The sequence below is a fragment of the Pseudophryne corroboree genome, chromosome 11 (genome assembly GCF_028390025.1).
Source record: "Pseudophryne corroboree isolate aPseCor3 chromosome 11, aPseCor3.hap2, whole genome shotgun sequence".
NCBI lineage: Eukaryota > Metazoa > Chordata > Amphibia > Anura > Myobatrachidae > Pseudophryne > Pseudophryne corroboree.
In genome coordinates, this window is record NC_086454.1 from 154,606,107 (window position 1) to 154,634,028 (window position 27,922).

The 27,922-nt window shown below is 47.2% G+C and overlaps 1 protein-coding gene across 1 annotated transcript in view; it reads left to right on the forward strand.

The window, feature by feature from the left end:
- POLR2G (RNA polymerase II subunit G) overlaps positions 1 to 26,392 on the forward strand; it is a 45,872-nt gene extending 19,480 nt beyond the window's left edge. The window contains exons 5-8 of the mRNA XM_063944992.1: positions 24,566 to 24,631; positions 25,670 to 25,741; positions 26,066 to 26,099; positions 26,201 to 26,392. Of these exons, the coding sequence (XP_063801062.1) occupies positions 24,566 to 24,631; positions 25,670 to 25,741; positions 26,066 to 26,099; positions 26,201 to 26,214 (186 nt within the window). The 3' untranslated portion in view covers positions 26,215 to 26,392. The remainder of the gene's footprint in view (positions 1 to 24,565; positions 24,632 to 25,669; positions 25,742 to 26,065; positions 26,100 to 26,200) is intronic.
- Positions 26,393 to 27,922: the final 1,530 nt, after the last annotated feature.

Genomic DNA, 27,922 nt, shown 5'->3' on the forward strand with positions numbered 1-27,922 from the left:
TTAGTATTTCAGAACCGGTGATTAGGCGCTGGGTTGTGGGCTGGCAAACTTCCTCGGTGTCTCTCTGACAGACTTTACTGTGGGTCTGTCCCCTATATGCCCGGTGTGTCTGTGGGTGTTTGGTACACGTGTGTCGGCATGTGAGGCTGAAGGCTCTTCCCAGGAGGAGGCTGTATTAGGGACACAAACGGCTGTGGGAGTGACCCTGTCGGCACCACCGACTCCTGATTGGTTAAATATTTTGAATGCTAATGTGGCTCTTATTAGTAAGAGATTAGTTAAATCTGAATCTCAGAACCAGGCATGGAAGAAATCTGTGGAGAATGTGTTATTACAAGTCCAGACCCCCTTGGGGTCACAAAAACGTTTGTTTGCCCAGTTGGCAGACACGGATACCGACACCGTCTCTGACTCCAGTGTCGACTATAGTGATGCCAGATTGGATCCAAAATTAGTAAAGAGCATTCAGTACATGATTGTGACGTATTACATATCTCCGAGGACCCTGCTGTTCCTGATAAAAGGGTCTGTATGTATAAGGAAAAGAAACCTGTGGTAACGTTTCCTCCCTCTCATGAACTGAGCACTCTTTTTTTTTTAAAAGGTTTGGGAGAGCCCTGACAAAAAGTTTCAGATTCCCAAAAGTATTCAGGTGGCGTATCCGTTTCCCTCTGGGGATAGGGAAAAGTGGGAGTCGCCCCCTATTGTGGACAAGGCCCTATCGCGGTTGTCTAAAAAGGTGGCTCTCCTGTCTCCTGACACGGCTGCTCTTAAGCACCCTGCGGATCGTAAGCAGGAAAATACATTAAAATCCATTTATGCCACCACGGGTACGATGCTCAGACCAGCCATTGCATCTGCGTGGGTGAGTAGTGCTATCGAAAAGTGGGCAGATAACTTGTCATCTGACATAGATACCCTAGATAGGGATAGCTTCCTTTTGACACTAGATTATTTCAGAGACGCTGCGGCTTACCTAAAGGAAACGGCGAGAGATATTGGCCTTTTGGGGGCCAATGCTATGGCAGTCTCAGCTAGGCGAGCATTGTGGATCCATCAATGGAATACTGATGCTGACGCCAGGAAAAATATGGAAGCTCTGCCATATAAAGGTGGTGTCTTGTTTGGTGACGGTCTCGCTGATTTGGTATCTACGGCTACCGCGGGTAAGTCAGCATTTTTGCCTTACGTTCCTTCACAACAAAAGAAAACATACCACTATCAGATGCAGTCCTTTCGGCCCAATAAATACAGGAAATGCTGAGGTTCTTCCTTCCTTTCTACTAGGGGAAGGGGTAAAAGATCACCGGCCTTGGCAGGTTCTCAGGAGCAGAAGTCCTCCCCGGCTTCTACCAAATCCACCGCATGACGCTGGGGCTCCTCTGCAGGAGTCCGCACCGGTGGGGGCATGTCTCAAACTCTTCAGTCAGTTCTGGGTTCGTTCGGACCTGGACCCATGGGTTTTAGAAATAGTGTTCCAGGGGTACAAACTAGAGTGTCAGGACGTTCCCCCCTCGCCGATTTTTCAAATCGGCCTTGCCAGCTTCTCTTCCCGACAGGGAGGTAGTATGCAACGCAATACAAAAGTTGTGTCAAAATCAGGTCATTATCAGGGTTCCCCCGTCACAACAGGGAGAAGGCTTTTATTCGAGCCTGTTTGTGGTTCCGAAGCCGGACGGCTCGGTCAGACCAATCCTGAACCTAAAAATCCCTAAATTTCTACCTAAGAAAATTTTAAAATTCAAGATGGAGTCTCTCCGAGCAGTGATCTCCAGTCTGGAGGAAGGGGATTTTATGGTGTCAGTGGACATAAAGGATGACTACTTACATGTTTCCATTTATCCTCCGCATCAGGCTTACCTGAGGTTTGCAATTCAGGATTGTCATTACCAATTTCAGACGTTGCCGTTTGGTCTATCCACGGCTCCGAGAATTTTCACCAAAGTGATGGCGGAAATAATGATTCTCCTTCGCAAACAAGGAGTCACAATTATCCCGTACTTGGACGATCTCCTGATAAAGGCGAGGTCCAGGGACCAACTGGTGCAGAACGTTACACTCTCCCTGACAGTTCTGCAACAACATGGTTGGCTTCTAAACTTGCCAAAATCACAGTTGATTCCGACGACACGGCTGTCATTTTTGGGAATGATTCTGGACACAGAATTACAGAGTTTTTCTTCCAATGAAAAAGGCTCTGGAAATTCAGAGCCTGGTCAAACAAATTCTGAAAGCAGCAAGAGTGTCAGTCCATCAATGCACTTGTTTGCTGGGGAAGATGGTGGCGGCCTACCAGGCCATTCAGTTTGGCAGGTTCCATGCCAGATTGTTCCAGTGGGACCTGTTGGAAAAGTGGTCCGGATCCCACCTGCACATGCACCGAAGAATAATTCTGTCTGCCAAGACCAGAATCTCACTCCTGTGGTGGCTGCACAGCTCTCACCTCCTAGAGGGGCGCAGGTTCGGGATACAGGACTGGATCCTAGTGACCACGCATGCAAGCCTCAGAGGCTGGGGGGCAGTCACAATGGGAGAAAACTTCCGAGGAAGATGGTCAAGTCAGGAAACTTGTCTCCACATAAATGTTCTGGCGTTAAGGGCCATTTACAGCGGCCTTCTGCAAGCGGAACATCTTCTTCGAGATCTGCCTGTACTGATCCAGTCGGACAATGTAACAGCAGTAGCGTACATAAACCGTCAGGGCGGAACGAAAAGCAGAGCGGCAATGGCAAAAGCCACAAGGATTTTCCGCCGGGCGGAAAAGCATACAAGCGCTCTGTCAGCGATCTTCATTCCAGCAGTGGACAACTGGGAAGCAGACTTCCTCAGCAGACACGATCTCCATCCAGGAGAGTGGGGCCTCCACCAAGAAGTCTTCGCAGAGGTGACAGGTCGTTGGGGAGTTCCTCAAGTAGACATGATGGCTTCTCGTCTCAACAAGAAGCTTTAGAGATATTGTTCCAGGTCAAGGGACCCTCAAGCGATTGCAGTGGGTGTTTTAGTCGGTGTATGTATTCCCTCCACTTCCTCTCATTCCAAAAGTTCTAAAGATCATAAGAAGAACAAAGATCCGGGCGATCCGGATTGTCCCAGACTGGCCAAGGAGGGCTTGGTATCCAGATCTTCAGGAATTACTCCTAGGAGATCCCTGCGCGAGGACCTGTTACAACAGGGGCCGTGCATGTATCAGGACTTACCGAGGCTACGTTTGACGGCGTGGCAGTTGAGCACAAAATCCTAGCCCGTAAGGGTATTGCCAGTGAAGTCATTCCCACACTTATTCAGGCCAGAAAAGGGGTAACGTCTAAGCATTACCACCGTATTTGGAGAAAATATGTTTCTTGGTGTGAACCCAAGAAGGCTCCTACGGAAGAGTTTCAGCTAGGACGTTTTCTCCATTTTCTACAAGCAGGTGTGGATACGGGCCTAAATTTGGGCTCAATTAAAGTACAGATTTCAGCCTTATCAGTTTTCTTTCAGAAACAATTGGCCTCCCTTCCAGAAATTCAGACTTTCGTGAAAGGCGTGTTGCACATCCAACCTCCATTTGTGCCCCCAGTGGCACCATGGGACCTTAATGTGGTGTTGCAGTTCTTTCAATCACATTGGTTTGAACCTTTACGGAAGGTGGAGTTGACATTCCTCACTTGGAAAGTGGTCATCCTGTTGGCCTTGGCATCTGCAAGGCGGGTGTCTGAGTTGGCGGCCTTGTCTCACAAGAGCCCTTATTTGATCTTCCATGAAGATAGAGCTGAATTGAGGACACGTCAACAATTTCTACCGAAGGTGGTTTCCTCTTTCCACATGAACCAACGTATTGTGGTGCCTGTGGCTACTGACGCCTTCGCTGAGTCAATCTCTGGATGTGGTCAGAGCTTTGAATATTTAGGTCGCCAGAATGGCTCAGATTAGGAAAACAGAGGCTCTGTTTGTCCTGTATGCTCCCAACAAGGTTGGGTGTCCTGCTTCCAAGCAGACCATTGCACGCTGGATCTGTAACACGATTCAGCACGCTAATTCCACGGCTGGATTGCTGTTACCGGAATCGGTGAAGGCCCATTCTACTAGAAAGGTGGGCTCATCCTGGGCGGCTGCCCAGGGGGTCTCTGCATTGCAACTTTGCCGAGCAGCTACTTGGTCGGGATCAAACACATTTACAAAGTTCTACAGGTTTGACACCTTGGCCGATGAACACCTTAAGTTTGGTTAATCGGTGCTGCAGAGTCATCCGCACTCTCCTTCCCATCCTAGAGCTTTGGTATAAACCCCATGGTTCTAATGGTGACCCCAGCATCCTCTAGGACGTATGAGAAAATAGGATTTTAATACCTACCGGTAAATCCTTTTCTCTATCGTCCTAGTGGATGCTGGGGTTCCTGAAAGGACCATGGGGAATAGCGGCTCCGCAGGAGACAGGGCACAAAAAGTAAAGCTTTAGGATCAGGTGGTGTGCACTGGCTCCTCCCCCTATGACCCTCCTCCAAGCCTCAGTTAGATTTTTGTGCCCGGCCGAGAAGGGTGCAATCTAGGTGGCTCTCCTAAAGAGCTGCTTAGAAAAGTTTAGCTTAGGTTTTTTATTTTACAGTGAGTCCTGCTGGCAACAGGATCACTGCAACGAGGGACTTAGGGGAGAAGAAGTGAACTCACCTGCGTGCAGGATGGATTGGCTTCTTTGGCTACTGGACATTAGCTCCAGAGGGACGATCACAGGTACAGCCTGGATGGTCACCGGAGCCTCGCCGCCGGCCCCCTTGCAGATGCTGAAACGAGAAGAGGTCCAGAATCGGCGGCAGAAGACTCCTCAGTCTTCTCAAGGTAGCGCACAGCACTGCAGCTGTGCGCCATTTCCTCTCAGCACACTTCACACGGCAGTCACTGAGGGTGCAGGGCGCTGGGAGGGGGGCGCCCTGGGAGGCAAATGAAAACCTTTTTTGGCTAAAAATACCTCACATATAGCCTCCGGGGGCTATATGGAGATATTTAACCCCTGCCAGAATCCATTAAAGAGCGGGAGACGAGCCCGCCGAAAAAGGAGCGGGGCCTATCTCCTCAGCACACAGCGCCATTTTCCCTCACAGAAAGGCTGGAGGGAAGGCTCCCAGGCTCTCCCCTGCACTGCACTACAGAAACAGGGTTAAAACAGAGAGGGGGGGCACTAATTTGGCGTTAGAAATATATAAAAGATGCTATAAGGGAAAACACTTATATAAGGTTGTCCCTATATAATTATAGCGTTTTTTGGTGTGTGCTGGCAAACTCTCCCTCTGTCTCTCCAAAGGGCTAGTGGGTCCTGTCCTCTATCAGAGCATTCCCTGTGTGTGTGCTGTGTGTCGGTACGTGTGTGTCGACATGTATGAGGACGATGTTGGTGAGGAGGCGGAGCAATTGCCTGTAATGGTGATGTCACTCTCTAGGGAGTCGACACCGGAATGGATGGCTTATTTAGGGAATTACGTGATAATGTCAACACGCTGCAAGGTCGGTTGACGACATGAGACGGCCGACAAACAATTAGTACCGGTCCAGACGTCTCAAAAACACCGTCGGGGGTTTTAAAACGCCCGTTTACTTTAGTCGGTCGACACAGACACGGACACTGAATCCAGTGTCGACGGTGAATAAACAAACGTATTCCTTATTAGGGCCACACGTTAAGGGCAATGAAGGAGGTGTTACATATTTCTGATACTACAAGTACCACAAAAGAGGGTATTATGTGGGATGTGAAAAAACTACCGTAGTTTTTCCTGAATCAGATAAATTAAATGAAGTGTGTGATGATGCGTGGGTTCCCCCCGATAGAAAATTATGGGCGGTATACCCTTTCCCGCCAGAAGTTAGGGCGCGTTGGGAAACACCCCTTAGGGTGGATAAGGCGCTCACACGCTTATCAAAACAAGTGGCGGTACCGTCTATAGATAGGGCCGTCCTCAAGGAGCCAGCTGACAGGAGGCTGGAAAATATCATAAAAAGTATATACACACATACTGGTGTTATACTGCGACCAGCGATCGCCTCAGCCTGGATGTGCAGAGCTGGGGTGGCTTGGTCGGATTCCCTGACTAAAAATATTGATACCCTTGACAGGGACAGTATTTTATTGACTATAGAGCATTTAAAGGATGCATTTTCTATATATGCGAGATGCACAGAGGGATATTTGCACTCTGGCATCAAGAGTAAGTGCGATGTCCATATCTGCCAGAAGATGTTTATGGACACGACAGTGGTCAGGTGATGCAGATTCCAAACGGCACAAAGGTGTATTGCCGTATAAAGGAAGAGGAGTTATTTGGGGTCGGTCCATCGGACCTGGTGGCCATGGCAACTGCTGGAAAATCCACCGTTTTTACCCTAAGTCACATCTCTGCAGAAAAAGACACCGTCTTTTCAGCCTCAGTCCTTTCGTCCCTATAAGAGTCATATCTGCCCAGGGATAGAGGAAAGGGAAGAAGACTGCAGCAGGCAGCCCATTCCCAGGAACAGAAGCGTTCCACCGCTTCTGCCAAGCTCTCAGCATGACGCTGGGACCATACAGGACCCCTGGATCCTACATGTAGTATCCCAGGGGTACAGATTGGAATGTCGAGACGTTTCCCCTTCGCAGGCTCCTGAAGTCTGGTTTACCAAGGTCTCCCTCCGACAAGGAGGCAGTATGGGAAACAATTCACAAGCTGTATTCCCAGCAGGTGATAATCAAATTACCCCTCCTACAACAAGAAAAGGGGTATTATTCCACATTATATTGTGGTACTGAAGCCAGAAGGCTAGGTGAGACCTATTCTAAATCTAAAAAAATTTGAACACTTACAAAGGTTCAAATCAAGATGGAGTCACTCAGAGCAGTGATAACGAACCAGGAAGAAGGGGACTATATAGTGTCCCGAGACATCAGGGATGCTTACCTCCATGTCCAAAATTTGCCCTTCTCACTAAGGGTACCTCAGGTTCGTGGTACAGAACTGTCACTATCAGTTTCAGACGCTGCCGTTTGGATTGTCCACGGCACCCCGGGTCTTTACCAAGGTAATGGCCGAAATGATGATTCTTCTTCGAAGAAAAGGCGTCTTAATTATCCCTTACTTGGACGATCTCCTGATAAGGGCAAAGTCCAGGGAACAGTTGGAGGTCGGAGTAGCACTATCTCGGATACTGCTACAACAGCACGGGTGGATTCTAAATATTCCAAAATCGCAGCTGATCCCGACGACAAGTCTGCTGTGCCTAGGGATGATTCTGGACACAGTCCAGAAAAAGGTGTTTCTCCCGGAAGAGAAAGCCAGGGAGTTATCCGAGCTAGTCAGGAACCTCCTAAAATCAGTGCATCATTGCACAAGGGTCCTGGTAAAGATGGTGACTTCCTACGAAGCAATTCCATTCGGCAGATTTCACGCAAGAATTTTTCAGTGGGATCTGCTGGACAAATGGTCCGGATCGCATCTTCAGATGCATCAGCGGATAACCCTATATCCAAGGACAAGGGTGTCTCTCCTGTGGTGGTTACAGAGTGCTCATCTTCTAGAGGGCCGCAGATTCGGCATTCAGGATTGGATGCTGGTGACCACGGAGGCCAGCCCGAGAGGCTGGGGAGCAGTCACACAAGGAAAAAATTTCCAGGGAGTGTGATCAAGTCTGGAGACTTTTCTCCACATAAATATACTGGAGCTAAGGGTAAATTTATAATACTCTAAGCTTAGCAAGACCTCTGCTTCAAGGTCAGCCGGTATTGATCCAGTGGGAAAAACATCACGGCAGTCGCCCACGTAAATAGACAGGGCGACACAAGAAGCAGGAGGGCAATGGCAAAAACTGCAAGGACTTTTCGCTGGGCGGAAAATCATGTGATAGCACTGTCAGCAGTGTTTCATTCCGGGAATGGAAACTGGGAAGCAGACTTCCTCAGCAGGCACGACCTCCACCCGGCAGAGTGGAAACTTCATCGGGAAGTTTTCCACATGATTGTAAACCGTTGGGAAATACCAAAGGTGGACATGATGGCGTCCCGTCTGAACAAAAAACGGGACAGGTATTGCGCCAGGTTAAGAGACCCTCAGGCAATAGCTGTGGACGTTCTGGTAACACCATGGATGTACCAGTCGGTGTATGTGTTCCATCCTCTGCTTCTCATACCTAAGGTACTGAGACTTATAAGACGTAGAGGAGTAAGAACTATACTCATGGCTCCGGATTGGCCAAGAAGGACTTGGTACCCGGAACTTCAAGAGATGCTCACAGAGGACTTATGGCCTCTGCCGCTAAGAAGGGACTTGTTTCAGCAAGTACCATGTCTGTTCCAAGACTTACCGCAGCTGCGTTTGACGGCATGGCGGTGGAACGCCGGATCCTAAGGGAAAAAGGCATTCCGGAAGAGGTCATTCCTACCCTGGTCAAAGCCAGAAAGGAGGTGACCGCACAACATTATCACCACATGTGGCAAAAATATGTTGCGTGGTGTGAGGCCAGAAAGGCCCCACGAAGAAATTTCAACTCGGTCGATTCCTGCATTTCCTGCAAACAGGAGTGTCTATGGGCCTCAAATTGGGGTCCATTAAGGTTCAAATTTCGCCCCTGTCAATTTTCTTCCAGAAAGAATTGGCTTCAGTTCCTGAAGTCCAGAAGTTTGTCAAGGGAGTATTGCATATACAACCCCCTTTTGTGCCTCCAGTGGCACTGTGGGATCTCAACGTAGTTCTGGGATTCCTCAAATCACATTGGTTTAAAACCAGTCAAATCTGTGGATTTGAAGCATCTCACATGAAAAGTGACCATGCTCTTGGCCCTGGCCTGGACCAGGCGAGTGTCAAATTGGTGTTTTTTTTCTCAAAAAAGCCCATATCTGGTTGTCCATTTGGACAGGGCAGAGCTGCGGACTCGTCCCCAGTTCTCTCCCTAAGGTGGTGTCAGTGTTTCACCTGAACCAGCTTATTTTGGTGCCTTGCGCCTACTAGGGACTTGGAGGACTCCAGGTTGCTAGATGTTGTCAGGGCCCTGTAAATATAGGTTCCAGGACGGCTGGAGTCAGGAAAACTGACTTGCTGTTATCCTGTATGCACCCAACAAACTGGGTGCTCTTGCTTCTAAGCAGACTATTGCTAGTTGGATGTGTAATACAATTCAGCTTGCACATTCTGTGGCAGGCCTGCCACAGCCAAAATATGTAAATGCCCATTCCACAAGGAAGGTGGGCTTATCTTGGGTGGCTGCCCGAGGGGTCTCGGCTTTACAACTTTGCCGAGCGGCTATTTAGTCAGGGGCAAACACGTTGGTAAAATCCTACAAATTTGATACCCTGGCTAAGGAGGACCTGGAGTTCTCTCATTCGGTGCTGCAGAGTCATCCGCACTCTCCCGCCCGTTTGGGAGCTTTGGTATTATCCCCATGGTCCTTTCAGGAACCCCAGCATCCACTAGGACGATAGAGAAAATAAGAATTTACTTACCGATAATTCTATTTCTCGTAGTCCGTAGTGGATGCTGGGCGCCCATCCCAAGTGCGGATTATCTGCAATACTTGTACATAGTTACAAAAATCGGGTTATTATTGTTGTGAGCCATCTTTTCAGAGGCTCCGCTGTTATCATACTGTTAACTGGGTTCAGATCACAGGTTGTACAGTGTGATTGGTGTGGCTGGTATGAGTCTTACCCGGGATTCAAAATCCTTCCTTATTGTGTACGCTCGTCCGGGCACAGTATCCTAACTGAGGCTTGGAGGAGGGTCATAGGGGGAGGAGCCAGTGCACACCACCTGATCCTAAAGCTTTACTTTTTGTTCCCTGTCTCCTGCGGAGCCGCTATTCCCCATGGTCCTTTCAGGAACCCCAGCATCCACTACGGACTCCGAGAAATAGAATTATCGGTAAGTAAATTCTTATTTTCTCTTAGTCCGTAGAGGATGCTGGGCGTCCGTCCCAGTGCGTACTGTATCTGCAGTTATTAGTTATGGTTACACACAGGTTGTGTTACGTTTATAGTCAGCCTGTTGCTGACATTGTTCATGTCGTTGACATGAGTTCTGTTGAATGCCACGTTGTACGGCGTGTTTGAGGTGTGAGCTGGTATGTATCTCACCTTAGTTTAACAATAAATCTTTTCCTCGAAATGTCCGTCTCCCTGGGCACAGTTCCTATAACTGGAGTCTGGAGGAGGGGCATAGAGGGAGGAGCCAGTTCACACCCTTTCAAAGTCTTAAAGTGCCCATGTTTCCTGCGGATCCCGTCTATACCCCATGGTTCTAATGGTGACCCCAGCATCATCTACGGACTAAGAGAACAGGATTTACTGGTAGATATTAAAATCCTATTATTTTTTATTTTTATTTTTTTTATTTTTTTTCTGCCTTTATTCTATGCTTTATGTAGGACTGAAAACCATGGTCCTCTAAAATCATACCTGGTCCTCGGGACCCCAAACAGTTCACATTTTCTAAGTCCCCTTTTAGTACACGTGTATTCAGTACTAAATGACACATTTGAAAAGATCCATAGGTCGAGCTAATTACCGTATATACTCGAGTATAAGTCGACCCGAATATAAGCCGAGGCACCTAATTCTACCACAAAAACCTGGGAAAACTTATTGACTCGAGTATAAGCCTAGGGTGGGAAATGCAGCTCTAGCCGTACACAGCCCTCAGTGCCAGATATGCCCCTCATGCTGCCAGATATGCCCCTCATGCTGCCACATATGACCCCTCCGCAAGTGCCAAATATGCTCCCCCAATGCCTGTTACTTACCCCTCCGTCGATCCCGCGCTGTCTTCTGAAGGAGGGACACAGAGCGCACAGCGCGCGCCTCTCCTGTGTCCCTCCTTCATCTCCGGCGGCTGCGGCGGGTCTATTAAAGGAAGTGCCGGTTCGTGATCAGAGGTCACGAACGGGTACTTCCTTTAATAGACCCGCAGGAGGGACACAGGAGAGGCGCGCGCTGTGCGCTCCGTGTCCCTCCTTCACACTGCTCTGCCTGTCACACTGCACTGACTCGAGTATAAGCCGAGGTGGCTTTTTCAGCACAAAAAAAGTGCTGAAAAAGTCGGCTTATACTCGAGTATATACGGTATATCACATGCAAATCTGTGAGGAGACCTGAGAAACATAAACTATTTGGGGTCCCAAGGACACAGTTAGAGAATTTTATGCAATACAGTCATGTACTCTCACTTTATCGGCCTCCACTTGTCTTCCATCACTATGCTCGACTTATTAGTCTTATCGCCGTTCCCCATTCTTACCTAACATTTCCACTGTCCCCTTCTGTGTTTTTAAGTTTGGTATTGCATGTATACACATCATGGCCTAACCTGGCTCTAACCTCATCCTCGCTGTCCCCCCCCAATTCATAGTATGCCACACAGAAGTGTCTACAATTGATAATATAAATAGATTAGTCACTCACCAGCTGCACTGGATCTCCGAGCCCAATTGGTGTGTGAGGAGGTCTACAGTCGTCTTCTGCTATCCTCTGCAGATAAAACTTATTGGATGCCCACGTTGACAGTAGCTGCTGACGTGAGAAGGGAGCGGGACATTCAGTGCCAGTTCAGCTGCTGCTAGAGCAGTCAAATATCCTCTTCCTCCGTTTCTGAAAAGGTCTTCAGTCAAAATGACTTTCACTGCATGCAGTAGTTATATGGCATGGTGTTTTGTTTGTAAATAAAACCTCCCATTCGTCACAGACACAGAGATTAAGCTGTGGAGACACCCAAAAAGCAGATGGGAATGAGTCTATGCAGAATTGCATAATGCTTTAGCAATGCTAGGATCAGATTGTGATAGACTGCATCATACATTACCTGCTGGAACACTAGGTTTACTGGAGCTGCAGTGCTACCTCCGATCATGGTGTACTCTACTCGCAAGGGTGACCGGCATTTGCCAGGACCTGCAATAAACATCCCATCATGCTAAAGAACCACATTACCCTCATGTTACCAGTATGCATTTATGATTGGCAAACTGTGTGTAAAACTGCTTTTTCTCTTTCATCCATCTGGGGGACGCTGCGCCGTTACTTGTGGGTTAGAGGTGTGTGGTTGTGGAGTTTGGCACAGAACTATTAAGAACTGACCCCTCCCCCCTCTAACCCCTCCCATCTCCTTCCTGCCCAGCCAGCACCTCAGATTTTTTAGTTTTGTGCCTGTGGAGTACAGACACAGATTTTTCTCTCTGAAGATTTTAGTTAGGTATTTTATTATTTTATCACTTGGAGTGCCTAGTCCCTGTATACAGGTGACAGGTACTACTAGAGTTGGGTTAGCTAGAGATTCCCACTCTATTCTGCCGCTGAAGGCCACCACACTTCGGTCACTGGGGCTGGATTCCTGTTCCTAAGAAGTCGGCAGTGAGGAGGTACAGGATAGACACAATCTGTCTCTGACAGTATTGGTCTATCCTTCCTATATAATATAATATATAATATTTATTTACTTATTTATTACTATGTCTTTCATATTTATATTCATACTTGTGTGCCTCCAAACCCCCCCCCCCCCCCCCCCCCTCCGCTCTCTCTCCGGAGGTGAGCGGTGGAGCGCAGTAACATAATCCACTGTGTTTTGACTGAAGAGAGAAAGGGGAAGAGAGTGGTGAGTCACTCTCCGGGGGATCGCTAGAGGCTGCCCGCACAGAGCCGCTGTATGTAGCGGTGCGCGGGAGCCGCTACCCGAACACAGCCGCTGTATATAGCGGTGTGCGGGAGCCACTGCCCGATCAGAGCCGCTGGGGAGCCGCTGGATGTAGCAGTGAGCAGGAGACTATAGCAGGGGGACGCGGCGCTTACTTACTTCAAAAGGACGGATTCCCGCCCTGCACTGCCTCGCGCGCGCCCTCCCGGCCAGCGTCTGCAAAGCACCGGGCGCCATCTTCTACGGAGATAGTACGAGGGGCGCTGTGCAGCACACACAGATTGAAGGTCACCTAACAGCAAGTATACTTTGGGGGCATAGTGTTATTCAACACTTGTAATGAGAGTTAACAGATTTAATTTTTTGCACAAATTACTCTACTGAGCTTTTAGTTCATTTGTAGTGCATTTGTTTAAAAATAAATAAATAAAAAAAAATAAAAAATAAAAAAAAATAATAATAAATAAATAAATAAAAATAAATAAAATAAAAATAAAGTTTAATTATGTCAATACGTCAGACGGATCTACAAAGAGGAAAGACATCCTCGGTGGTTATTTTCCTGCTTACAATGTGGGTCAAGGCTAGCTAAGGGTAAAGCGGATGCTGATACCCTCTGTGCTTCATGCTCTGGTGCATCTGTGGTGATCCAACAGGGAGGTTCCGCGGATCAGTCTATGTCTGCTTGGGCCAGACACATCTGGTGTGGGCTCAAAATATGGGCAGATGTCTGGCTGATTTAATTCAATCCCAAAACAAGTTTGTAAACTCTGCCGGCAGTTCTTCTGCTACAAAACGGCCATAGCCGTTGCCCGCTATAACTTTCTGGGGGAGGAGTTGGAGTAATTCCCATTGGAGGTTCTGATTGACACAGCACATGTGCTGTCTGCATGCACCTAGAACAATGTTCAGGTGTAGTTTTTATAAAATGGGGAAGTAGACCCAGCGTGGGGCGAGATTTCGGTCTGGGAAGATGACTTTTCTACTAGCTCAGCTGTTAGATTGCTGATAGACTCCATCCGTCATCTTAATAACAGGGATATTTTAAAGTAGCCTGACTTAAGCCGGATTCTCGTTTCCAAGCCCCTAGGACATAAAAATTTCTATATCCTCTTACAGAGGGAGGATATGAGATTTTGGGAAACGGGCCAAAAGGTAGACGTTCCCATTTCAAGTTTAGCAGGAACTACGGTTATTCCTTCTGTACAGTCTGTGACGTTGAAAGATCCTACAGATAGGAAGATTGAAGCAATGCCTAAATCTGTTTTCTTTATCAGGTGTTTCTCTTCACCCACTTTTAGCTGGCGCTTGGGTCCTCAAGGCCGCTGATGACTGACTAGCACAGGTCATCTCTGGAAGGCAGTCTGACGATCCATCGGAAGCCATTCAATTAGCAGAACAGATTTCAGAAGGCTCTTACTTATGTGGGTAAGGCCTTGGTTGATCCTGCTGCGCTACAATCCCGTATTTCTGCCTTGACCGTGACAACAAGACGGTCTCTTTGGTCTCGGGTTTGGAATGCCGATTTTGACTCCAAACAGACCTTGCCAGCGGTACCCTTTTGAAGGTGAGTTCTCTTTAGGTCGGAATCAAAGAATATTATCTCACATTCTACAGAAGGAACCCCTTTCTTCCAGTTGCTCCTCCGAAACAGAATTCTACAAGGTTTCGGTACTTTCATATACAGGGGATACCCACGAAGGGAGGCATTCAGAGGTAGACGTAAACCTGCCAACAAACCTACTGCATGACGGTTCACGATCCCCGGAGGGGTCAGTGACAGTTGAGACTCGGTTACTACAGTTCAAAGAAGGGTGGTTCCTGTCGAGACCAGATCGGTGGGTGACGGAGGTCATATCCAGAGAATATTTGTTAGATCACGAGGAACCAGTCCCATATCGGGTGTTCATCACTCCTCTTTCAAATGGTCCCTTCAGACGTCGAGCTCTTCATCATGCAACAGCCATTTTTCTTACGAAATGAAGTAATTCTTCTAGGTCCCGCTCGGCAGAGAGGTCGGGGATTTTACTCGTGGACAAACTGGACGGTTCATTTCAACCAAAAAGTTCAAAATGGAATCCATCCTCTCGGTTATTGTCGCCAAGGAAACAGGGGGATATTTGGCCTAATTGGACATAAGACGCCTATCTGCTTGTTTCTATTTGGACGGGTCATCAATTTCTTCTGAGATTCGCTGTCTGCCTTGACATTTTCAGTTTCAGGCAGGGAATCAACATTATTCTGTATTTGGGTAATCTGTTGATCAAGGCAGGGTTGATTCTTCATCAGAACTTGCGTCTCGCTATGGAGTCTCTGCGGTCATTCGGATAAATAATATATTGTCTGAAGTCGTCTTTGCTTCCTTCACGGAAGATGATGTTTCTGGGACTTTTATTCGACACCAACAACCAGAAAAGTGGTTCTTCCTCAGGACAAGATTCAGGACATACAGTCCAGAATTCGAACACGGCTACATTTACCGGTGGTTTCGGTTCTCCGATGCATGCAAGTGAGACAAGATGGTGGCAACCTTCAAGGCAGTTCCATATGCCACGTTTCATACTCGACCCTTTTCAGGCTCAGATTCTCAACTGTTGGACTCGGACAGGGCCTCATCTCGAATTACTGTTGGTCCACGTGTCTGTACAGACTCGTCAGTCGCTTCGCTGGGGGTTTCACAGATCCAATTTGACCAAAGTAGTTCCGTTCACAATTTGGTCTTGGGTGATGGTCACCACAAACACCGGCCTCAGAGGTTGGGGGGCGGTGTTTCAGACTCATCACTTTCAGGGACTCTGGACCAGTCAAGAGTTAAAGTTGCAGATCAGCATCTTGGAGTTAAGGACAATCCGGTATGCACTACTTCGGATTCAAACCATGGTTCAGGGTCATCCAGTGCGGATTCAGTCCGACAGCGCCTTGGCAGTTGCTTACATAAACAAGGAAGGAGGTACTCGAAGCTGATCCGCAATGAAAGAAGTCGCTCAGACTCTCACATGGGCGAAACATTGGTTCCTGGCCATATTCGCGATTCATATTCCAGGAATCAAGAACTGGGAAGCGGATTTCTTAAGTCGTCACACGATGCATCCGGGAGAGTGGGAGTTTCACAAGGAGGTGTTTCTGACTCTAGTAGCCCGGTGGGGGTTGCCCGATGTAGATCTGATGGCGTCTCGCCTCAATAATAATCTTCCTCTCTACGGGTCGCGTACTCAGGACCCTCAAGCAATTCTAATCGATGCACTGACAGCACCGTGGCACTTTCAACTGGGATATGTGTTTCCACCATTTCCACTGATTCCACGTCTGCTTAAACGCATTCGGAAAGAAGGTATCCCAATCATTTGGGTAGCCTCAGCTTGGCCACGCTGACAGTGGTACATTCTTCGTCACAATATGATCGTCGAGGAACCATTCCGACTCCCTCTGTGTCCGGATCTTCTGATTCAAGGACCAGGTCACCACCCAGGTTGGGTCGGCTGGCTTTGACGGTTTGGTTCTTGAACCCAACATTTTAAGGGGAAAGGGTTTTTTTCTCGTCTTGTGTAAACGATGATTCAGGCTAGAAAACCGGTGACTTCTAGAGTTACCACAGAGTGTGGCGTATTTACATTGATTGGTGTGAAAAGCGTGGTTTAACACCGGATTTGTTTCGTATTCCTCGTCGGTTATGCTTCCTTCAGGAGGGTCTCAATAAGGGTCTGAGACTTCTTCACTGAAGGGTCAAGTTTCTGACTTATCGGTTCTTTCTTTCAAAAGAGACTGGCTATCTTTCCAGAAGTTCAGACGTTCCTTCAGGGAGTTCTTCGGATTCAGCCACCTTTTGTTCCTCCCTGGGACTGTAACTTAGTCTTTACGGCTCTTCAGTATTCTCCATTTGAACCTTTGGAATCTGTAAAATTGCGGTATCTTAACGTTCAAAAGTTGTCTTCCTATTGACAATTGCCTCCGCAGGACGAGTATCTGCATGGACAGCTCTTTCTTGCAGACCACCCTTTGTCACAACTGAGGGCCTGAGCTGACGGGAGGCAGCCTCAGTTGTAGGGGCTGAGATGTACCGGAACCTGGGAGGTTGTATCAGACCCCTGGACATGCAAGTAACATGATGAATAACTGCCCGAAGGCGTGACCACGACAACTTGAATAAAAGTCAATGATGTTTATTTATGACAACTCCGCAACACAGCAGCAGTAAAAGGAAACATAAAAGTCAACAGAGGATAAATACAATTCCTGGGTACTACAGGGTGGCAAGGGCCACAGGCACTGGTAGTGTGAGATAGTTCTTATAATCTTCTAGTTGGAAAGTCCTTACCAGGCCTGACTGTAGCAATGGAGAGAACCCAGGATCGTACCAGCTGGTGTTCCAGGAAAGGCTGGGCTGCTGAAGATAAAACGGCTGCTGTGGATACTGGCTGGAACCAGACTGTTGTTGGTACGGAGTGGATACTGGCTGGAACCAGTTAAATAATAAACGAACTTGAGAGCGATGAAATAATAATGAAGTTTGGAGTTTGAGAGCGGTGAAATTATAATGCCGGTGATAAATGACAAACTGCAGAAAAGGGGTACCGGCACTTTAAGGAGAGCTGACCTCTGCTGGAAGCTGGATGCTGAAAGCAGGTAGATCTGTAGCTGGAAGCTGGTGAATCCAAATGGATCGGAGAGTCAGGCTACACCGCAGATGGAATGCTGGTGCGGGTCTCTGTAGTGGAAGGATTGACACAGGAGCTGGAACCTGGAAGACAATCACAGGAGAGAGACAAACTGGAACTAGGTTTGACAACCAAAGCACTGACGCCTTCCTTGCTCAGGCACAGCATATTTATACCTGCAGCAAGGAAGGGGTTGGCTAGGCAATTATGCAAATCAACAATACAGACAGCAGATTGGTGGAAATGATCAGATGACAAAATCCAAGATGGCTGCGCCCATGCAGACACTTGGAGGGAAGTTTGGTTTGTAATCCATGTGAGAATTGAAGCAGCAATGGCGGCGCCGGCCACAGGAGACAGGAGACGCCAGACTGATGAATGCACATCCAAACCACGCGGGCACAGCGGAGGCCGCAGCTGACGTAATCGCCACTCTGACACTTTGCATGCAGAAACTCAGGGACGGCGGCGGAGGTCGCGGGAGACGCCATGCCAGATGTAATATGGCGTTTACTGTGACCGCGTCTCAGAGAGACAGGAGAGGATGCAGGAATGTAAACATCAGGATAACAGATGGGATCCGGTCCTGGAGCGCTGAGCCAGCCTTAGGAGGCATCTGATGGGTAAGAAATGGCGTCCAGATACCCGGATCGTGACAGCACCCCTTCCTTTAGGAGTGGCCCCAGGACACTTCTTTGGCTTTTGAGGAAACTTGGAATGGAATCTCCGGACCAAGGCAGGAGCATGGACATCAGAAGCATTGGTCCATGAACGTTCCTCAGGGCCGTAACCCTTCCAGTCAATAAGATACTGTAGTTGACCGTAACGGTGACGTGAGTCCAGGATCTTGGCCACTTCGTACTCAACGCCTCGTTGAGTTTGGACTTTCGGAGTTGGAGAAAGTGAGGAATGAAACCGATTCAAGATCAGCGGTTTCAACAGGGAAACATGGAATGTCCTGGGTATTTTTAAGAAGGGAGGCAACTGGAGTCTGTAAGCAACAGGGTTGATGACTTGTTCAATTTTAAAAGGACCAATGTAGCGAGGTGCAAACTTCATACTGGGAACTCTTAACCTCAAATTCTTCGTGGATAACCATACCCGATCACCCACCTTGAGAGCAGGAACTGCTCGACGCTTCTTATCCGCAAACTTCTTGTACCTGAACGATGCCTTGAGCAGAGCTGATCGTACGCTCTTCCAGATATTGGCAAACTGATGCAAGGTGATATCCACTGCGGGAACAGAAGTTGCTGGAAGCGGTTAGAACTCAGGGACTTTAGGGTGGAATCCAAAGTTAGTGAAGAATGGTGTTGAAGCAGATGAAGAATGATACTGGTTGTTATGACAGAACTCGGCCCAGGGAAGTAATTGAACCCAGTCATCTTGAGAGGAGGACACATAGATGCGGAGGAAGGCCTCCAAGTCCTGATTCACCCTCTCAGTTTGACCATTGGTCTGAGGATGGTTAGCCGTGGAAAACTTTAGCTTGACTTGGAGGACTTGACATAAACTTCGCCAGAATTTGGCTGTGAATTGAACTCCTCGGTCTGAGATAATTTCCTCAGGAACACCGTGGAGTCGGAAGATCTCTTGTATGAATACTTGAGCCAACTTGGAAGCTGACGGAAGACCGGTGAGAGGAATGAAGTGTGCCATCTTGGTGAACCGGTCAACTACCACCCAGATGGTATTGAACTTGTTGCACATGGGTAAATCTGTAATAAAATCCATCGACAGATGGGTCCATGGTCGACGGGGAACAGATAGTGGAACCAGTTGCCCCGCAGGCGACTGGCGGGATACCTTATGTTGAGCACACTTTGGGCAAGATGCAATAAACTCCAAGACGTCCTTTTTCAGAGTTGGCCACCAATAGGACCTAGAGATAAACTCCAGGGTTTTTTGGATACCTGTATGTCCGGCAAAACGGGAAGCATGGGCCCAATGCATGAGCTTCTTCCTTAGCATCGGCTTCACAAAACTTTTCCCTGATGGGGGCGTAGAGTCCATCCCTACCGTGGAGAATGCCAACGGATTTATAATAGGATGCTTGTCTGAAGACTCCGACTCATTTTCTTGCTCCCATGAGCGGGAAAGGGCATCGGCCTTGCGATTCTGAGAGCCCGGACAAAACTGGAGTTTAAAGTCGAACCTGGAAAAGAAAAGTGCCCATCTGGCCTGACGAGGATTGAGACATTGTGCGCCTTTCAGATATAAAAGGTTCTTGTGGTCTGTAAGTATGGTGAATGAATGAGAAGCTCCCTCCAACAGATATCTCCACTCCTCTAGAGCGAGCTTGATGGCTAGCAACTCCTGGTCGCCAATGGCATAGTTGCGCTCCGCTGGGGAGAACTTCCGGGAGAAGAAACTGCAAGGATGTAAATGGCCATCTTTAGCCCTCTGAGATAACACCGCTCCTACTCCAACGGAGGAGGCATCCACCTCTAAGATGAAAGGAGAGTCGATGTCAGGCTGTTTCAGAACAGGCGCAGAGATGAACCTTTGCTTTAAAAGATGAAAGGCTTGCATGGCTTCTTCAGACCACTTGGACGGGTTAGCACCCTTCTTAGTGAAAGCAGTAATAGGCGCCACAATGGTGGAAAAGTCTCGTATAAACTTTCGGTAATAATTGGCGAACCCTAAGAACCTCTGGACCCCTTTGAGGGTTAAGGGTACCGGCCAATTCTGGATTGCTTGTAGTTTCTCAGGATCCATCTCTAGTCCGGAACCGGACACAATGTACCCTAGAAACGGAATGGACTTGACTTCAAAGACGCATTTCTCTAATTTGCAATAGAGATGATTGACACGGAGACGGGACAGAACCTCTTTTACCCAAAAACGATGTTCCTCTAAATCGTTGGCAAAAATGAGGATATCATCTAGATAGACTACGACATGACGGTATAGAATGTCTCTGAAGATCTCATTGACAAAATGCTGGAAGACAGCTGGAGCATTGCTCAATCCGAAGGGCATGACGAGGTACTCATAATGTCCGTCACGGGTGTTAAAGGCGGTCTTCCACTCGTCACCCTCACGGATCCGGATGAGATTGTATGCACCTCTCAAGTCCAGCTTTGTAAAGATGGTAGCTCCGCTAACTCTGTCAAATAGCTCAGTAATCAGGGGTAAAGGATAGCGGTTCTTGATGGTAATGTCGTTCAAACCTCTGTAGTCGATGCACGGCCGCAGACCACCATCTTTCTTCTTTACAAAAAAGAAGCCTGCGCCGGCTGGAGAAGAAGAAGGTCGAATGAACCCCGTTGCTAGGTTCTCTTTAATGTATTCCTCCATAGAATGCGTCTCAGGCAGAGACAACGGATACGTTCGGCCTCGAGGTGGAACCTTCCCTGGAACGAGATCAATCGGGCAGTCCCATTCTCTATGAGGAGGAAGGATATCAGCAGAAGCTTTACTGAACACATCCGTGAAATCTTGATATGGAGGAGGTGGAACATCAGACGACCTGGGGGAGGAAGAACAGACAGGCAAAACTTTAAACAAACATGTCTCAGCACAGGAGGAACCCCATGCCAGGATTTGCGTAGTCGTCCAATCAATTGTAGGATTGTGAAGACTGAGCCATGGAAGGCCCAGGACCACAGGATGTGTGGCTCTTGGAATCACTAAAAAAGAAATAAGTTCGGAATGAAGAACTCCCACTCTCAGACGAACTGGTAGAGTCCTTAAAGAAATAACTGCATCAAAAATTTTGCTGCCATCCACGGCAGTTAAGGAAATGGACGAAGGAAGTCTCTCGGTGGGTAGGGACCACCGTTTAACATAGGCTTCGGTAATAAAGTTCCCAGCTGCTCCGGAATCAAGGAGGGCAATGACGTTCCGATAACGTTGAGCAACTTGAAGCGAGACTGGGAGATTACAATCTTGAAGAGATGGAGAGGAGATCATTACTCCTAGCCGGCCCTCTCCTTGGCGAGCTAGGATTTGGAGTCCCGGACGTTTGGGACAGGCATTAATGGTGTGAGACGGAGCTGCACAATAAAGACAGAGAGACTCGGAGTGACGTCTTCGGCGCTCAGCAGGAGTTAAACGGGAACGGCCAATTTGCATGGGCTCATCTTTAGTTGGTGACAGTTGGCGAGAAGGAGGAGCAGAAGATTTTGGAGCAGATGATCTTCCACGTTCAGTTGCTCTCTCTCTGAAACGTAAATCAACTTTCGTGCAGAGTGAGATTAGCTCATCTAACTTAGAGGGTAAGTCTCTGGTAGCTAACTCATCTTTAATACGCTCAGATAAGCCATGCCAGAATGCAGCATACAGGGCCTCGTCGTTCCATGCCAGTTCGGATGCGAGGATCTGGAACTGTATAAGATATTGTCCTACAGTACGTGATCCCTGGCGTAAACGTAGAATCTCAGACGAAGCTGAAGTTACCCGGCCTGGCTCGTCGAAGATGCGCCTGAATGTTGACACGAATGCAGTGTAGGAAGATAGCAGGGTGTCGGACCTCTCCCATAATGGTGATGCCCAATCAAGGGCTGAGCCACTGAGAAGAGAGATAATGTAGGCAATTTTTGTACGGTCACTGGGAAAATTGCCAGGTTGTAGCTCAAACTGAATCTCACACTGGTTGAGAAATCCCCTGCAGAATCTTGGAGATCCGTCAAATTTTGCTGGCGTTGGAAGATGAAGACGTGGAGCAGAAATGGGTAAGGTGGGTGGGGTTATAGCTGGAGTCACTGTGGTTGACGCACCGGACGCGCCTGATCCACGGAGGGTTGTCTGAATCCCATCCAGCCGAGTAGAGAGATCCTGGAGACAGCGGATGATGTGGCCCTGTGCAGCCTCCTGATGTTCAAGTCGGGCTGCCAGTTCTTGCATCGGCCTGGCCGCTTGATCCTGGTCTCCGGCTGGATTCATTAGGTCAGTGCTTACTGTCACAACTGAGGGCCTGAGCTGACGGGAGGCAGCCTCAGTTGTAGGGGCTGAGATGTACCGGAACCTGGGAGGTTGTATCAGACCCCTGGACATGTAAGTAACATGATGAATAACTGCCCGAAGGCGTGACCACGACAACTTGAATAAAAGTCAATGATGTTTATTTATGACAACTCCGCAACACAGCAGCAGTAAAAGGAAACATAAAAGTCAACAGAGGATAAATACAATTCCTGGGTACTACAGGGTGGCAAGGGCCACAGGCACTGGTAGTGTGAGATAGTTCTTATAATCTTCTAGTTGGAAAGTCCTTACCAGGCCTGACTGTAGCAATGGAGAGAACCCAGGATCGTACCAGCTGGTGTTCCAGGAAAGGCTGGGCTGCTGAAGATAAAACGGCTGCTGTGGATACTGGCTGGAACCAGACTGTTGTTGGTACGGAGTGGATACTGGCTGGAACCAGTTAAATAATAAACGAACTTGAGAGCGATGAAATAATAATGAAGTTTGGAGTTTGAGAGCGGTGAAATTATAATGCCGGTGATAAATGACAAACTGCAGAAAAGGGGTACCGGCACTTTAAGGAGAGCTGACCTCTGCTGGAAGCTGGATGCTGAAAGCAGGTAGATCTGTAGCTGGAAGCTGGTGAATCCAAATGGATCGGAGAGTCAGGCTACACCGCAGATGGAATGCTGGTGCGGGTCTCTGTAGTGGAAGGATTGACACAGGAGCTGGAACCTGGAAGACAATCACAGGAGAGAGACAAACTGGAACTAGGTTTGACAACCAAAGCACTGACGCCTTCCTTGCTCAGGCACAGCATATTTATACCTGCAGCAAGGAAGGGGTTGGCTAGGCAATTATGCAAATCAACAATACAGACAGCAGATTGGTGGAAATGATCAGATGACAAAATCCAAGATGGCTGCGCCCATGCAGACACTTGGAGGGAAGTTTGGTTTGTAATCCATGTGAGAATTGAAGCAGCAATGGCGGCGCCGGCCACAGGAGACAGGAGACGCCAGACTGATGAATGCACATCCAAACCACGCGGGCACAGCGGAGGCCGCGGCTGACGTAATCGCCACTCTGACACTTTGCATGCAGAAACTCAGGGACGGCGGCGGAGGTCGCGGGAGACGCCATGCCAGATGTAATAGGGCGTTTACTGTGACCGCGTCTCAGAGAGACAGGAGAGGATGCAGGAATGTAAACATCAGGATAACAGATGGGATCCGGTCCTGGAGCGCTGAGCCAGCCTTAGGAGGCATCTGATGGGTAAGAAATGGCGTCCAGATACCCGGATCGTGACACCCTTGTTGAGGTTTCATGATAGCCGGGTGGTTCTGCGAACAAAAACCTTCCTTCCTTACGAAAGTTGTGTCAGCGTTTCATCTAAATTAGGACATTGTCCTTCCAGCGTTTACTCCTTCTCCTTCCAGGGAGGATTCCCATTTGGCTCTCTTAGATATGCTTAGGGCCTTACGGATTTATTTATCTTGTCCGGATCCTGTCTGTCGTACGGCTGCATTGTTAGTTTTTAATTGATGCGCCCAAACGAGATTGGCCGGCTTCCAACAACACAGTGGCTCGTTGGGTGATTTCGCCATAAAAACAGTTTTTTCTGATATTTCAGTTTCTGAATCGATTCCAGCTCATTCGAGTTGGAGCTTCTTGGGCTGCTCGCGGGAGTGCATCTATTGAGCAGCTATGAACGGCGGCGACTTGGTCGCCTGTGCATACGTTTCAAAACGGGTTTACCGTTTTTCATATTTTCAATTTGGAGACTGCCTCTGTTGGGCGTCAAATTTTACGGACGGCTATGCCGTCTACTTCTCCCTCCTCTCATTAGCTTGCTTTGGGAAATCCCACAAGTAACGGCGCAGCATCCCCCAGATGGATGAAAGAGAAATAGGGATTTTTGTTTACTCACCGTAAAATCTTTCTCTGATTCCATCTGGGGGACGCTGCGATCCCTCCCATATGGTTGTCTGGTTTAACCAGTAAATTTTTTCGGTCTATCTCCTTTGGCTTGGCTAAACGTTAACTGAGGTGCTGGCTGGGCAGGAAGGAGATGGGAGGGGTTAGAGGGGGGAGGGGTCAGTTCTTAATAGTTCTGTGCCGAACTCCACAACCACACACCTCTAACCCACAAGTAACGGCGCAGCGTCCCCCAGATGGAATCAGAGAGAGATTTTACGGTAAGTAAACAAAAATCCCTATTTCTGATCTACATTTATAAGCGTTATTTTTATGAAATGAGCTGCTTTAGCATGTTTGTATATGCTGTACAACCAAGCCATTGTTCTTTTAACAAATTTTATTCCACTGTACCCTAGATTTCTTGATGTCTGTCTATCCTAAACATCTTTTTATTTATTTCAGTCCATTCCATCTGAAATGGAGTTTGATCCAAATTCTAACCCGCCATGTTATAAAACTGTAGATGAGGTAAGAAATATCTGTTGTTGAATAAAGTGTGTACATCTATACAGACTTACAATCTATTTGTGTATATAATATTATGGGGTCTATTCAATTAGTGCCGGTATTTCCGACAGTAGGAAATACCGTCACTTTCCATCAGGAATAGGTCGAATTAGCATTCGACCTATTCAATGTAAGTGCCATTTTTCCGACTGTCGGAAAAAGCGGCACTTGTCGAAAACCACGTGGATCGGCAAGTTACTCAACTTGTTAACAAGTAGACTCTGCATTACCCTTAAACTGTTGGAAACAGCCATGCTTCCGACGTTTGCGGCCAGCATTGAATACTGAACTGTCGGCTCCTCCCTGTCAGAAAGGGTCCGACGTGAATTGAATACACCCCTCTAATATTAATATAGCAACCAAGCAGACATTTGTCCATTAATATTCTTTGCTCTGGATTGGCTGTTTCATCATTGGGTGCTATAGATTAAGGCACATTTGTTATTCTGTTGTCTAGAATTGCTGAATAAGGTAAAGTGGAGAAATTGCAGTTTATTAAAAAGAACAACCAATATTGTGTGGCAAAATAGAGATGGGGCAGTTAGCTGGTATACTAACAGATTGTATGTCTCAGATGTGTGCATTGGTACCACAGACTTGCTGCTTCAGTATAGCAGGAGTCTTGTATTACCACTCTGTGATGTTGGGGGACACTTACCTATAAAACTTTATCTGTAGCTTCCCAGTGGACTCCATTCCCTTTGTAATTCATACTATCTGTCACCTACAGATCTTTCCCCACAAACACAATCACACCGGTGGCTAGGTTTTTGCCACCCATAATACCAGCACACTAATGACAGTAAATGCTATGTGCAGCTCTAAGCTTTCTGATCAGACTGACTAGTTTGCATTATCACAGCTGTCTTTAAAATAGTTCCCCATGCATAAGGCGGTAAGGTAGATACACTGACCCTAGTAAAACATACCTAAAAAACAATAGGATGAGCCCTGTACTTGTATGTAATAAGCAATAATGTGTTCTATTATGTTTTCTAGGATGTGGTTATTCAGCAGGAAGACAGAATTCGTCTCAAAATTGTTGGAACCAGAGTCGATAAGAACGACATAGTAAGTGACCCATTCTGTAGTTTTTTTTTGTCTTTTATGTTTTAAGTATATCCTTAAAAGAAAACTTATACCTGTACATACGCGTGGAGTGGAGGAGGGCCAGTAACTTGGAGAGGAATCTGCCTCCTTTGGTGCAAAAGTACTTCCATGTGTGTTATGAAAAGAAGTAAAACTGAATATATTGGTGTAATATACAGGAGGTTGCCCTTGGGATGCTAAATCTTCCTTGTTTATGTATTTAGGGTTTTAGCTCACACATTTTGCAGCTATACATTTAATTTACGTAATTTCAGTATGGATTTTTACACTTTCTTCCTTCTACAGTTTGCAATCGGTTCCCTGATGGACGATTACCTGGGTGAGTCTCTGATGTTTTTTCAGGATGGCCTGTTGTGCTGTGCAGCTTTATATGTGCATAAAAAAACCCTCTAAACTGAATTCTTTCTCTCTCTTTTACAGGTCTAGTCAGCTGATGTGCTTATAGCTGTGGCTCTGGCCTTGGGGCAACGTTCTTTTTATGTTCTGTATAATGTTTAGTAGTTCATATATTTAATCTGCTGTCCTCACACTTAGTGGTAACTCAGCAGGCCATTGTGATTGTGATTACTGTTCGTGTCAGAAACTTATTTTATTAAAGAAATTGGTAGAAAACATACACAATGCCCATCAATGGATGTGTAGAGCTTTGTACCCCCCTGTACTACAGCTATACATCAGTGAGCACAGCGGGTCACTGTAAATTGCTTGCTATGAGGGTTTGATCCATCTATAATCCATCCAAAACTTTAGTGTACATAAAACCATAATGCTTTCGGTGGTTGGAACAGAGTGGCACCATCTCTACAGTTATAACCTATAACCCTGCTCTTAGCAGACCTGACCCCCACTATTTCTGAGGTGAATGGCGGAGGTGATAGAGAGCAGTGCAGATGCTGCATGGTCATTAAGCTCATTATTATGCGTGTGCTACGTAGTGCATCTATGACTTCTCTAGGTGTTCCCCAGCAGCGGACACCCAGACACAACAACAGCGGATACAACCATGGATGACAGAGTAGAACTACCACTCTTACCTCCTTATTTGCCTTAGTACATAGGCAATGTAGTGCTGAATGGATTTACTAGAGACTGGGTTAAAAAAAAAAAAGAAGATATATATGACATACCTGCACTGTTCCACGTCTCCAAAATAATATTCAAATTTGTGTTACAGTTCTTAAGGGCCCCATACACTAGGCCGATTTTGCCCGATTTCAGCCCAATTCGGGCTTTCGGCCCGATATATTGGGTCAAATCATGCATTTTCGGGGTGCTTGAAAAGCCGAACCGATCCGATGCGTGTTCCCGTGAGCATTGGCTCGGATCCCCTTAGATCTGACATCACGAGTGCTGCACTCGTTATATATGTCGGATCCCGCAGTAAATAGATAGGATAGTAAAAGATACATCATATGCAAAAAAACAAACAAACCTGCATACGATATATCTAATACTATCTTACCAACGGGCAGGCTGCCGGGAGGTTGGACGAAATCTTATGACATGACGGACCGTCATGTCGTATAAGTGTATGGGGCCCTTTAGAACTATTTTGCTTAGTATTTGGCAGCCGCTCCTCTGGATTATGAATTCCATAAAAGATCTAGAATAGACACGAAAAACAAGAACTAGGAAGATGCTAATAGAACTAGAGTTCTCGCAACCCGGGTGACGACTCAACATGCTTCATCCTATACAAACTTCCTCAAGGATGTATTATCCCACCATTCCTAATGGCCCTTAGATATGACATCATATTTTAAATATCCAGTAGAAAAACACTCCTACCATTGATCTCCATCATTTAATATTCAATTTAACATTGTCTCACCTACAGTATTAAGCCAAAATCTTAAGGCTCTTTTAAGATATTAGAACAGATAGCACTTTATAACGTATAGTAGTAGAACACATTCAAATGTATTAAATCTGGCAAGGCCGTGAAAAGATTTAAGTTAAATATACTATTGCATCATACAGTCTTGAGTAATTGCGCTGAGGCAGGGCTGGCCCATGGTTATAAAATGAAGCAGAGAACATTTTTGATCACTTTTGCTGCGTGATATCCAACTGCCTTGGTTTCTTTAAAGTGCCATCTTGCCGGCGTTGTAGGATTTGAAAGACCCTGCATTGTAAACAGCT